This window comes from Sinohyriopsis cumingii, chromosome 13 (genome assembly GCF_028554795.1).
Source record: "Sinohyriopsis cumingii isolate HCF-2022 chromosome 13, ASM2855479v2, whole genome shotgun sequence".
In the NCBI taxonomy this organism is placed as follows: domain Eukaryota; kingdom Metazoa; phylum Mollusca; class Bivalvia; order Unionida; family Unionidae; genus Sinohyriopsis; species Sinohyriopsis cumingii.
In genome coordinates, this window is record NC_142973.1 from 43251597 (window position 1) to 43266243 (window position 14647).

Sequence of the window (14647 nt, forward strand, 5' to 3'; positions counted from 1 at the left end):
TTATTTGTCTTTGCTTACAATGGATACACGAGCTTTAATATTGAGAGGGAGGCAACTCTGACTTTATTGATGCACAAACTTGTGAGTACTGTATATCAGCTTGATTTATATTAAAAGTTTGTCTTCAATTTATTAAATTTAATTGACGTCTTTAGTTCTAATATCCATTAGTAATAAAATCCATTATATAAATATTTGTGTTGGAAAAAGAATATTAAAATCTTTTAGTATCAACAAAAATTGCACTGTACCCCATCTACCAGCTGAGTTGATCAAAATTATGTGCCCTGCTCACTCTCCCAGGATGTTCTTTATGCTTCATCAGGTTGCCAGTTATCAAGGGAGAAGTGTAATCTTATTTTTATGATTTTACAAAAATTTCATTGAATGTGATTGTTTTTAATTTTGAAATTTTTGTTTAGTATTAACAGAGAATGTTCAAAGGCAAAGAAGCATGTTTATTAGGTTCTTCCATTTTATTCATATATATGCCTTTCATTTTAAAAACATTGATAGAGACATATTTCTTTATTGTAGTCCTTTGAGAAGAAATCAGTCAAGAGATCTAGATTCTGGAACTGAGTCAGTACCCCAAGATGGTGAGTCCATGAAAAAGTAGTCAATCCTGTTACAGCAACCACCTAAATATAGATTTGAAACACAAATTTAATAGGTTTTGTTCTTACAGAAACCAGTATTTGACTTCTGATGAAGCCCATAACAAACACTTTTAATCCCTAATGAGGTTGCCATGCACAACAGGTTTACCGTATATTGCAAGCCTGTATCTTTGGGAGAATAATGATTGTAGTAAGTGAATTTCTTTGATGATTTCCAAAATAGGAGAGAATGTTGGGATAAGTACCCGAGCCAGCATAAAAACTGCCTTCCATGAGGATAACATCATGCACTGTTTGCTGATGACATTTTGGTTCAACTGAATGGGTTCATCTGCTTGTAAGGCATTATCATTAAATGCTCAAATCATATTAGCAAAACATCAAATGTTTATGAATTTCTTTGATTGCCTTTAGAAAATGTATTATGTATTTCTCCTTTGAATAATTCCTTAATCACATTAGCATCTCGAATATGTTTCACTATCTGTCAGATCTGGAAATGGGAGATAATTTTAAAATTTGTCCTATATGCCTGTATACCATTATAGACAACAGGAAGAAATTCTTACTCATTACCTCTCCTTTACCCAAATAAGCGTCTCTAGTTAATTTTTTGTTAAACTACAGTATCATCCCACATCAGTCCTTCAGGAATTGTCAATAAATGTGGCAAAATTTTATGTGCGCAAGTGTCCACAAAGAATTAGAACCTTTGTAGGAAATTTTAGCTCTGCTGGTCATATACCAGGAGAACTTGTGGGATGGTCTGTTGTCCATTGTCGATCCATTCTTTAGCAAAAGTTGTTTATTGCTACTCACCTAAACTACCTGGAGGAAACTTTACACAAACATTTATCCCATGTTCTTTTTGGTTCTGGGGCCGAAGGTGGCCAAGTGGTCGAAAACACTAGCCTTTACAGATCACTCACATCTCATCTCTGTTTGCTTGAGTTTGATTCTCACCTTGACCTGCATGGGCATGTGAGAAAGCTTGCTAGTAGCTTCCTATGGGATGGTAGTTCTTTTCATGGTCTTCCCTATTTCTTTCTCCACCAATTAGACTATTATAACTTATTATGTGCTGAAAAATGGTGTTAAACCCCACCATACCAAGACCAGAGTTGTTGGTTCTAAATGAAAATGGTGTTGCTTGGACATCCAATATGGCTGGCAGAGTGACCATCTTGAAAATCTTTGTTACCTTTGAATTGATTGTCATATCACCAGGGGTGGGTGTCACTAAATGATCTTCTGATGTCTGATTGCTCCTAAATGAAAATGGTACTGATCTGCTGTCCATTATGGTCACCAAAGTGGCCATCTTGAATGTTTTTTTCATCTCCACTCCATGAGAACAAAAAGTAATAATGCAGTTGGCTTTTCAGTGGAAGACGTGATGTCTAGTTGGTCCTAAATGTAAATGATATTATATTTATGCTCCTGAATGGGATGAATCATAATATCAGAATGGTTTTTGTCTAGTTCATCCTTCATGAAAATGGTGCTCCTTAGACATCAGTATAGTTGCCACAGTGGCCATTTTGAAAATCTTGTTATCACTGTTTCATTGAATGAATGATCATATCAGCATGGGGCTTTCACTGAAAGACTTCATATGATGTTTAGTTTCTTTGTTAATGAAAGTAAAGATGATCTGACTTCCATTATGGCTGCCACATTGGCCTTTCTTGAAAATCTTGTTATTACAGAAGAGTATCAAAGATGGTTTCAACACTCAGCAGTTACAAATAAGAAATGGTTTTATCTTGAATTCCTGAGAGAAAAAATTTAGCCAGTAGAACATTAGTTTCTTTGAGGGACTCATGTTTGTTTATATGTTTTCTTATTTGTTCTAAATTTGTGGACATCATTTAAAAAAAACATGGCATTTCAACCTTCACAAACAAATAGGTCTTACACTTTGAAAGCTTACAAAGGGAAGTAGCAGTTGTTTAGGGACTGATGCAAAGATAATAACATCATCCCCATAAATGCCTTAATCTGTTTGACTTGTTGAGGAAAAAAGTTAGCTCAGATTTCCATTGGCATAGTGTTCCATAATGTCTGACACATTCAGGTATCATGGTAGAATTAATATTGGTCATGACAAGAATTTGTCTGACTTAATTGGCAACTTTGACTGGAATGGGCTTATATTGCTTACTCAGTTTTCAGCATGGAATCTTTCATGGGTTTTGACTTGGTTCAACTCAAATTTGTTCAAACCAAGAGCAGCTTTGAAGCTGTTATCTTACAAGTTCTGCTGTCTGATAGTGCTAGCATAGATGTTCAGGGTGAATACATTTTTTGCCCATTCAGTAGAACCATACTATTTCCAGTTCAGATCAGATGGTTCTCTGGTGTTATGATGCAACCAGTTTCATAGCTTTTCATAGCTTTGAATCGGATACAGTCTGTAGACAATGAAAAGGTGTTTATCCAAGCTCTCTCTTCTTTTGATATGCTGAGAGAGGATGCAAAGCAAGTCTGTGCTCTGAAAAAAAAGTTTGGAAAGATGAAGAACCATTGGTCCCAAAAATATCTTATTCTGCCTGTGATTGGTTAAAATGAGGATATAACCTCTGAAACCCAGGCTTCATGGCTGAAGTGGGTAATACAATTGGCATCATGTGAATTGTATCAGGTCCTGATATGCCATGTTAGAATTTCTTCTCATGAGATTAGGGCAGTCTCAGTGAGTCTTACTGTCAAACACAACATTTTGATCTAAGAGATAACAGAACCCATTGGCTGTCATGCACAGTCAGCTTTCTCAAGTTTTTATCTGTGAGATCTGTCATCACAGAAATGTTAATTGAGTCTTGTGGGCCCCAATGGTTGTGACCAAGATGGCCACCAGACTCTTTTAGGTCAGCACAATGCCCCCATATGTGTAGGTTTAGCACTTTGAATGGATTCGTCTGTCTTTTTGCTCGATAAGGGGATGGTCATCTTCTATCCTTACTTGATTGATGTGGCCATGGGCCACATGACTATAGGCTGTCCAACTGTCATATGGGGTGGGGGAGTTTATCCTTATAGGTAATTCAGATATTCTTTCATAGAATGTTTATTAGATAGTTGAGGTTGGATGATTATGCATTCCCTACCGTTACCTATTATTCTAAAGTTAATGTGATCCACATACATATTCAAAGGAGAGAGCACATTTTTTTTAGAAAATTATGTTTCCCCAAGAATATTTACCTTATCACATTACAAATAAACCCTCCCAGCCGTCTCCACAAATTTTTGCATCCTCATTATTATATCACTCAGTGTAAAGTAGTGCCATCTACTGGGAGTAAAGGGGAAATTTTATCTTTATGGAGTTGCTGCATTCAAGGAGCAGTAAAGCTCATATTCCTGATGATAATGTGACAGGGGAAGCATTCATTGAGAAACATTATTTACTGAAAACATGCTATTTAGTAATTATTGACAAGTGGAGTAAGTACACATCAAGTGAACCGTGTTATTTACCATTTATTTGGTTCATACAGCCTCGTTTACAAAATAATCTTGGTTTGAAAACTTTTCTGTGAGTGAAACAAAATTAGTACTTCTCTTGACTGTAAGCTTTTGTCACCATGCTCTACTCTCTACCAGCATGTACAGTAGGACTTTTAGTCTAGCACTAGATAATGCTAACTTTACTGAACACACCCCAGGTCAAGCATCATAGTGTTGATAAGGAGTACAAGGCAAGACTGCAGTGAATCAAGCAATTTCATATCCAGGTACCTTGTCGTTTTGTAATGTCGATTAGTTAGTATGTTATGGATGTGGAGGAAGTTTATATATCCACAATTCTTGAGCACAACAAAATACCCTCATCTGAGAGATAGAGACCCAGTTATTTAACCAGAGAATTGTTTGACAAAACTGGAATTTTTGTTACCCGTCTTCACCCCCCCCCCCATTGCCACGTTGGATCCCATTATCTTTGGGTCACTCATTCATGAGATCCCCACAGATAATCCTTCTATCTTATTGGTAGCTGAACTTTGCTATCTAGAGTATTGATCAGCTATGGGCAATAGGAGGCTCCATCTTAGCAATGGGAGAACCTTACATGGTTACAGTAGTCATCCAGTTGCAAGAGCAACAGCCAGGAACTATATTTTGCACACTAGCAACAGGCTAAGTACCCACCATCTGTCCTAGATTTAGGAAGTGAAAAGAAAAGCATTCCATCAGTTCATTTTTTATGTCTTTTGGAGATGAAGACCATTGTGAATGACCTTGATTCATAGAAGGAAAGGACATCAAATTCCATCAGATGTCTTAGTGGCTGTAATGTGTATCAGGAGGCAAGGAGAAGCCAGAAGACACATCTGACATGGGTCTTTGTCAGTTGGCATCTTTGTTGATAAATGGTGGTTCAAGTTCACATCACAGAAGGCTCAAAATCCAAATTACGACTTTTCATATTGAATGGTGCATTCATCCCTTGGTCTTCAAGCAGAATATGTGTCCACTGATAAGCTTGTTTGCAATAAGGTGGAAATGCCAAACTCCAGACCTTCATCCCACAAATACCACACCTGACTAACTGATTAGTCATGATCATCCCCCTCAAGTATCATGTATCACTGACCTTTAGAACTGAGCAGTGTGCTTCCTTGGAAAGTCTAGATCTCACTTTGAATGCTCAACAATTTTGAATTCAGGTTGTTCTCACATCAACCAGGGAAAATGCAACTGGCATATATGGTGTAACAGTATTAGAGCAAGTGGTGGACAGGATCACCCAGTAGAAAAGGCCACTGTGCTAAAGATGTTTGAAGACAAGAGTAGAGATTCTCTTAATTGTATGAGCAAACCACATGACTCACTTAGAAACATTAATACCACAGTTTGCTAGCTTCTCTAAAGAGGAAACTAGCCTCCATCATCCTCAGATGCTACAGTATGACAGGCTCATGCATAACTTAGCATCATGGAAATAAGAACATGAGTGAAATAAGAATTTATTCAGCCTTCAAGCTTTTGTTTCCCCAGCACCATAGTTTTGGCCTTCAGTCCTAATGGAAGCAACCATGGGTTTCAATGAGGCAAAACAAAGTGATGTTCAAATCAATGTTTAGAACTTAAGTGATTCACCTCTTGTATAAGACCTGTGTTCTAGTTGTCCTGGCTACAGCTGCAGAATAAGTGAGATACATGGCATATTAGATGACCCCAAACATCTGCAACTACAACAAGATGGATTGGTTTCTCTCATGATGTCCCTTTTTTGACCTGGAACAGGCTTGCACTCATGGACAACCAGTCACATCTATACCAAAAACACTCTTCCTCAGACCCTTTGACCCAAGGCTATTTTCAGAACCCATTCAGGATTATGAAAGAATACCTAAAGTGAACTGAACCAAAAGAAGGAGATCTCAGTTATTTCTACCTTAAGCAGGTGGAGATGACTTGTTTGGTCAGGCACTGTTGTCTTGCTCAGTGTGTTAAGCCTCAGCATAATGGGAACTAAAACGATGCTGCCAGGCCGTGGGATTGTTGGTTTCTCAAATAATGATCATTAGTCATGTAACTTCTCAAAACCAATTGGTGAAAGGTCACTCAAATTATTTGTGGTTCCTGCAGTTTGTCTTACCCAATGCGTGTTATGTTTGTTTTCTTGTGCTCTTAACATCCAAAACAGTGAATAAACTGATAACTATTCAGATACAAGGGGGTCAGAGGGACCATTTTCCATTTTCAGAGGCTTTGAAGTAGTGGAGTGGTATGAAGCTATATCATCAAAGTTAATTTAGTATGCACATACTTGATATAGTTGTTGTCATAGAAGTGATATAAAGCCATTAAATTCCCTTCTAAATTAGGTATGCATGGACCTTATAATAATGTTGACACCCATCAGCTCCCATTCAGCATTGTTCTCCCTGATTTCCCCCCTCTGTAGGTACATAATCCAAGACATAGATTGGAGATCAGAGATGATTTTTCTAGCTTTTGCCTCAGAGACCTCTCGTTCCAAGACCTCAGTTCAGCCAGGTGGGGTAAATATCAGTGATGCAACTACAGGTTACCAGCCCAGGTCCCTTAGTAGCTTTCCAATAGCATGAGTTACTTGACTTCATCTGCTGTGCTAGAGCAAAAGTTTATCTCCTATTATATGACCCATGTTTCTATAAGCAAAGTGTAAACCCAAGCCTATAGTTCTTGATAATAAAGTTGCTTTATATGTATTGGGAGATTGGAATCAAGGTTGACTCCAGGGAAAAGAGATATTACTCTATATTAAAAAAGAGATTTTATAATGAATTTTGTATGTCTAACAAAAATGTATATATTAATGCCCAAGAGAGAAAAGCTAGAAAACCATTATTGGAGAACATTTTTTAAATTTTTTTCATTTTAAACCATTTCAAAAACCTTGACATTGGTTCTTTCATCCTTGGTTAAACACAGTCAGATTGTTTACTTCAGAATATAATATCAAGTGTCAGCCAGCCCTGGTCAGCCTATTCAACCGTCGGAACTCAGATGAGCTGACTGCCAAGGAAGCAATCAAGGAACACCTGTGGGAGGTTCATTTTTCTGAGTATGGCAGGTAGGGCTTGAAGAATACTTAAAAATATAACCTGACCCCATTTATCTAATGTCAATTGTCAAAATATAGCCTGGTCCCATTTATCTAGTGTAAGTTATCAAAATATAGCCTGGTCCCATTAATGTAAGGGTCAGTTATCAAAATATAGTCTGGTTCCATTTATCTAGTGTCAGTTGTCAAAATATAGTCTGTCTCATTTATCTAATGCCTGTTTATCCATCTGTTTCTTTACACTGATTCCATGAAATTGACTAAGTGAAACTCATTCATCCTGTATTGGACTTGATCCATCCTCTTAATTGGGTCAGATTAGTAAACCAGTATTGCTTACGTGAAGGGAAATATGAGATCTAGCATTTGCCATCATGTTTAAACTATGGACTACCATAAATGAAGTGCTTTTATCTATCCTGGGTTTAAAAGAAGTCTACCTGCAGTGAATGCAGACGAGGAAGAATTTTCAGGTTTTATTCACATGTGTACTTACTTTTTAGCTGTTAAGAGGGCTGGTAAAAAACTTGTTTTTTACTCTCTATTTATTTTGTGTTGATTGTACAGCAGATTTTAATGTTCTGTTCAGAAAACTGTATTTAAAGGACACTCAGGAAACCTGGCCCCATATTATTACTCTTATACTTGCATCTTTCCTTCTAATTATATTGTTTCATTTTCATGAAATGGATTGAGGATATCCTTGTTTTTGGATTAGATAGAAGGAAATGTTTCCCAAGTGAAGTGGAAACATTTTAATATCATGAGTGTCAAAGCCATGAGTGATAATACAAAATGTTTCCCTTCAGAAGTCAAATATTTTCTTATATCTGCTAAAAAAAACAAGAAATGTTTGTTCTATAATTTATTTATTAGGGCAGAATCCATCTATCTCCATAGATCTTTTTCTCATCTTTCCATGCCATCGTGATTAACTGCTGCATTACTGCATCAATAAAAAGACAATGACTGTTCAGAAAACCTGTTTGTACATATAATGTCTTGCAGTGTGTATTTTGTCAAATTAAATGAAGAGATTTTTATTTTTGTTTATACATTTCTTGCACAGATTAAAATGTTTGGGTTGAGAGTGTTGTAGAAAAATCACAGGTCAGTTGCATACAACAAACTTAAGAGCATAGCATCATTAAACAAAATGGCTACCTGTTGTTCATCATGGAAATTCCATTTTCCAGTGTATATTACTAGCACAAGTTTGTTTTATCGCTAATCCACCTTGACTATTTGGAGGATTGGCATAAAACTTTACACACATGTTCATGCCATGGTCAAGCCATCCTGTATGAAAATGGTGTTGATTAAATACCCAATATGACTGCTGCAGTAACCATCTTGAAAATATTTTGTTTCTCCTCTTGAATGGATTGTCATATGAAAATGGGGTTTTCACTAAAAGACATTTTATGAAATCTAGTTGGCTGTAAATAAAAATGGTGCCAATCTGACATCCAATATGGCCACCATAGCAGCCCTCTTCAAAATGTTATTGCTACTCCTGAATGGGTCATGAAATCATTATAGGGGTTTCACTGAGACACTTCTTATAATGTCTAGCTGGTCCCAAAAGAAAATGGTGCTGATCTAACTTCCAGTTTGGTTGCCATGGCAGCCATTTTGACAGTCTTGTTATTGCTACTCAGGTCATATCAGTGTGGAGTTTTCACCAGAAGACTTAAGGTGTCTAGCTGGTCTTAAAAATTGTGATGATATTGAATATGATTGCTTATTGCTACTCTTCTGATATGGAAGACATGATATCTAGTTGGTACTAAATGAAAATGGTGCTGATCTAGCAACCAGTATGGCCACCATGACAGCCATCTTGAAAATCTTGTTATTAATAATTCTCCAAACTGGAAAGTCATATTGACATGGGATTTTCACCAGAAGAGTAATTATGATATCTCATTGGTCCTGAAAGAAAATGGTGCCAATCTAACCTCAAATATTGCAGCCACAATGAACATGCTGAAAATCATGTAATCTATTCTCCAGAATGGATGGTTATATCAACATGGCTTTTTCACCTAAAGTGTTCAGATGGTGTCTATTTTTGTCCTAAATAAAAAAAAATGGTGCCGATGTCATATCCAATATTGCTGCCACTGGCTAATTTGAAAATTTTATCACTGAAGAATATTAGTGATGGTTTGAGCACTCAGCACTTAAAATGAAAAAATGGTCTGATATTGAATTCCTGGAAATCAGACATCAGAGCTTTAGTCACTTTAAAGGACTCATTTTTGAAAGTCTTGGATTGACTGGTTGCTCAGCGGGGAATATATAATCCATGTTCTTTCAGAAGGACAAAGAATTTTGTGGATATTAATTCCATATGATGGAGATGCTAATAAATCCAGAGAAGGCACTAATTTTGGAGAAAAAGATCAATATTTGGCTCACCGGTCAAGTGGATATTGTTTGTAAGCAGTCAGACACTTGAAACTATTCCACGCTGTTTCTGGAGCCAAAACAAAACCAAAAACTCGAGCTAATGATCGACTTGAGCCAAATCAACAAGTTCAAATCTGCTAAGACTTTCACAAAAGAGGGACAAGGTCACTGTCATACTCAATCTGGTATATGCCTATTTTCACATTCTGATGCAGCCTTTGCAAAGAAAGTCCCTTTTCTTTGTTTTCCAAGGAAGTATGTATCGTTTTCATGTATTTCCTTTTGGACCCAATCTTTTGACAGTGGGCTTTCACCAGTCATCTCCCATTTAAGACTGACCTCAGCAATGGTGATGGCAGATTGCCTGGATGACATTATACGAAACGCTTAGTCAGTTGTATTCCAGTACAGCATATACACCAGTTGCTCATTTGGGTTTTTGTCTGTCTTAACATGGAGTTTCTGAACCTTTATAATTGAGTGCATCTTCCCTCCAAGTGCTTTGTGTGGATAGTTGAACGCACTGGGCTAGTCTCCAGGAAGACATGGATTTCTGCAAAGGAATTCTTACATCTTACTTTTCTGCAGGGCTGCAGACCTTCATGGGGGAAGGCTATTCATGTGTTCTGTGCAAAAGACTCTTTTAGTTCAGTGGGTTTAACATTTGCAGTTGTCCGTGATTGTAGATTGTAAAGTTTAGTCTGTAAACAGCATATTACATATCCCGTTATTTCATAGAGTGTATGGCTTTGTAGGCAGTTGATATACATGTACCAGAGTTACACAGTCCAGTGTGCTATAAATAGAACACCTGTTTTCTATTGAACTCCATACACCTAGGCCTGCCTGTTTACTGTTTCAGCAGTGTAGTATATGTTATGTTCAACATCAATTTTAACCATTTTACATTTCTTGTACACATCTAGTATGTATAGAAAGATTTAAGAACAAAATCTAATCATTATAGCTGTATAATTTTTTCATGGAAAATTTTTTATGTGCTTTAAAATCTTAAGAGAATTTATTCACTGTCGAACCAGTGCAGCCGTATCACCAACCATAGCTGCCATTTCTCATACTTGAAATTTACCAGTTCTTTGTCTACACTGACATTACTAAATCATATGAATTTGATAAATTATGAAAACTCAGTGTTGCCTCCATCAATATCAGAGCCCTTACCTTGGTTATTGAAGCTTTCATAGTAGTGATTCTAATTTTGCAAACTTCAGAGAGTACTAACAAAATGTGTGGCCTCCATTTTTGGGAGTGGAGATTATGACCCAGTTACCTTAAATAGCAGATTGCAACTAGAGATTAAACAGCAACCACGTGATTTGACATAATGGTCATTCACATCAATGAATATAGTATCTAAGTGGGGATTTTGCCCAAAAGGTGGTCTCAGAATTTATATTTAAAGCAGGCATCCAAATGCACTTCCATGAGAATGGTGTAGAGGCATCCAAAGGTGATTATATGTGAATTGGGTAGAGGTGCCCAAAGGTGCTTCCATGAGAATCAGGTAGAAGTGTCCAAAGCACTTACTTGACTTAAAGAGATAGCTAAATTTTATCTATAATTGTAGACTAAACTTTTAGATAATTTTTGTAAACATGTTTACATGGCCATTTGACCTTAGAATGTTCTAGAAAGAGGACTTCATTTTACAAATTTGATGGGGAAAATGACCCACATCCTGGTCATCTTACCATTGCTCAACATCATTTTCCAAACTGAATCTTTCATGTGTTCTTACCTATTCAACATCTCTAAGTCTGAACCTTTGCCAAAGACAAAGCTGAAGCTGCTGTCTTACAAGTCATTCTTCCTAATAGCCTTGGGTTTGGCTTCCATGGTGAGTTACACACCCTTATGGTAAGCCAAACTATATGCCATGGTTTGTAACCAAGAACTGGTTACCTTTGATGGACTAACTTCTCATACTTTGGCCAGTCAGCTTAATTAGATGTTTTTTGTTTAACATATTTGGGGATCATATACCATATGAAAATATAATTACATGAGATAAAGTCTGTCTCTGCAAGCCATGCCTTCGAGTGCCACTATTCTGTTGGAGACATTGCTGAAACTATCAACTGGCATGCATAGCCAACATTCTCCAACTTTTTCTCCAAGATTTAGCCCTGCAGAGAAGTAGTTCATTGACCATTGCCCAGATATTCACCAGACCTTATTGGTGCTAGCACCTCCTGGATATGGGTAGTGCTTTAAAGTTTTCTCTGGATGCACTCAGAAATTTGTTTTCCTGCAAGTACAAGCATCATCAGACTGAGACAGAAATCATTCATCAAGAAAGCAAAATGATGACATGTCATATATACTTGCCTGTAAAATGGTCCAACTGCAAATAACATCGACTCTGATCTGCCATCACATAATGCAGCAGCAAATCAGGGTTTATGTTGTTTGTTCTACTGATTACTCCTAACAGACTGTAGAGACCCAGATCTGCTGGTGTATTATGTAGTAACAGATCTGGGTCTGTGTAATTTGCTGTTAGATGACTTATAAATGGGTATATATGGTAGGTTTTGCACTTCTTATGTGGAATTTAGAGCTGCATTCCCTTGTACCAAAAAATTCAGTTAATGGCATCACCTGATTATGTAGATTTCTGAATGAAGAATCATGACAATATTTTGCATGAAATATACACCAAAGTAAAAAGAGCAGTTGGGTCTGTGTGGGAGCCCAGGCATCAAGCAGACAGTCAGCAAATGGGCTAGGGTGACATTACCATGTAAACAAACAGGTGAAATGGTTAGCATGGGACATGAAACTAGACATAACCTATCCATACTTAATTCAAGGGTGGGCAAAGCAAAGTGTATAGCATTTCTTCTCAGTGATCCAATGTTTGTTACTAGCCAAGTATATATTATCTATTCTCAGTGATCCATTGTCTGTCACTAGCAAAGTATATATCATCTATTCTCAGTGATCCAATGTTTGTCACTAGCAAAGTATAGATCGTCTATTCTCAGTGATCCAATGTTTGTCACTAGCAAAGTATATATCATCTATTCTCAGTGATCCAATGTCTGTCACTAGCAAAGTATGTATCATCTATTCTCAGTGATCCAATGTTTGTCACTAGCAGAGTATATATCATCTATTCTCAGTGATCCAATGTCTGTCACTAGCAAAGTATATATCATCTATTCTCAGTGATCCAATGTCTGTCACTAGCAAAGTATATATCATCTGTTCTCAGTGATCCAATGTCTATCACTAGCAAAGTATATATCATCTATTCTCAGTGATCCAATGTCTGTCACTAGCAAAGTATAGATCGTCTGTTCTCAGTGATACAGTGTCTGTCACTAGCAAAGTATAGATCATCTATTCTCAGTGATCCAATGTCTGCCATTAGTAAAGTATATATCATTCTCAGTGATCCAATGTCTGTCACTAGCAAAGTATATATCATCTATTATCAGTGATCCAATGTCTGTCACTAGCAAAGTATGTATCATCTATTCTCAGTGATCCAATGTTTGTCACTAGCAAAGTATATATCATCTGTTCTCAGTAATCCAATGTCTATCACTAGCAAAGTATATATCATCTATTCTCAGTGATCCAGTGTCTTTCACTAGCAAAGTATATATCATCTGTTCTCATTGATCCAATGTCTGTCGCTAGCAAAGTATATATCATCTATTCTCAGTGATCCAATGTCTGTCACTAGCAAAGTATAGATCGTCTATTCTCAGTGATCCAGTGACTGTCACTAGCAAAGTATATATCATCTATTCTCAGTGTTCCAATGTCTGCCATTAGTAAAGTATATATCATTCTCAGTGATCCAATGTCTGTCACTCGCAAAGTATATATCATCTATTCTCAGTGATCCAATGTCTGTCACTAGCAAAGTATGTATCATCTATTCTCAGTGATCCAATGTCTGTCACTAGCAAAGTATATATCATCTGTTCTCAGTGATCCAATGTCTATCACTAGCAAAGTATATATCATCTATTCTCAGTGATCCATTGTCTGTCACTAGCAAAGTTTGTATCATCTATTCTCAGTGATCCAATGTCTGTCACTAGCAAAGTATATATCATCTATTCTCAGTGACCCAATGTCTATCACTAGCAAAGTATAGATCATCTATTCTCAGTGATCCAATGTCTGTCACTAGCAAAATATAGATCATCTGTTCTCAGTGATCCAATGTCTGTCACTAGCAAAGTATATATCATCTGTTCTCAGTGATCTAATGTTTGTCACTAGCAAAGTATATATCATCTATACTCAGTGATCCAATGTCTGTCACTAGCAAAATAGATCATCTGTACTCAGTGATCCAGTGTCTGTCACTAGCAAAGTATATATCATCTATTCGCAGTGATCCAGTGTCTGTCACTAGCAAAGTATATATCATCTATTCTCAGTGATCCAATGTCTGTCACTAGCAAAGTATGTATCATCTATTCTCAGTGATCCAATGTCTGTCACTAGCAAAGTATATATCATCTATTGTCAGTGATCCAATGTCTATCACTAGCAAAGTATAGATCATCTATTCTCATTGATCCAATGTCTGTCACTAGCAGAGTATAGATCATCTGTTCTCAGTGATCCAATGTCACTAGCAAAGTATATATCATCTGTTCTCAGTGATCTAATGTTTGTCACTAGCAAAGTATATATCATCTATACTCAGTGATCCAATGTCTGTCACTAGCAAAATAGATCATCTATACTCAGTGATCCAATGTCTGTCACTAGCAAAGTATGTATCATCTATTCTCAGTGATCCAATGTCTGTCACTAGTAAAGTATATATCATTATTCTCAGTGATCCAATGTCTGTCACTAGTAAAGTATATATCATTATTCTCAGTGATCCAATGTCTGTCACTAGCAAAGTATGTATCATCTATTCTCAGTGATCCAATGTCTGTCACTAGCAAAGTATATATCATTATTCTCAGTGATCCAATGTCTGTCACTGGCAAAGTATATATCATTATTCTCAGTGATTCAATGTCTGTCACTAGCAAAGTATGTATCATCTATT

At 36.8% G+C, this 14647-nt stretch overlaps 1 protein-coding gene across 1 annotated transcript in view; it reads left to right on the top strand.

Annotated features, from left to right (window-relative positions):
* Window positions 1–14647, top strand: part of LOC149785308 (TBC1 domain family member 9-like) — a 113886-nt gene that overhangs the window by 34678 nt on the left and 64561 nt on the right. The window contains exons 15-16 of the mRNA XM_089979198.1: window positions 538–599; window positions 7065–7188. Coding sequence (XP_089835324.1) covers window positions 538–599; window positions 7065–7188 — 186 coding nt within the window. The remainder of the gene's footprint in view (window positions 1–537; window positions 600–7064; window positions 7189–14647) is intronic.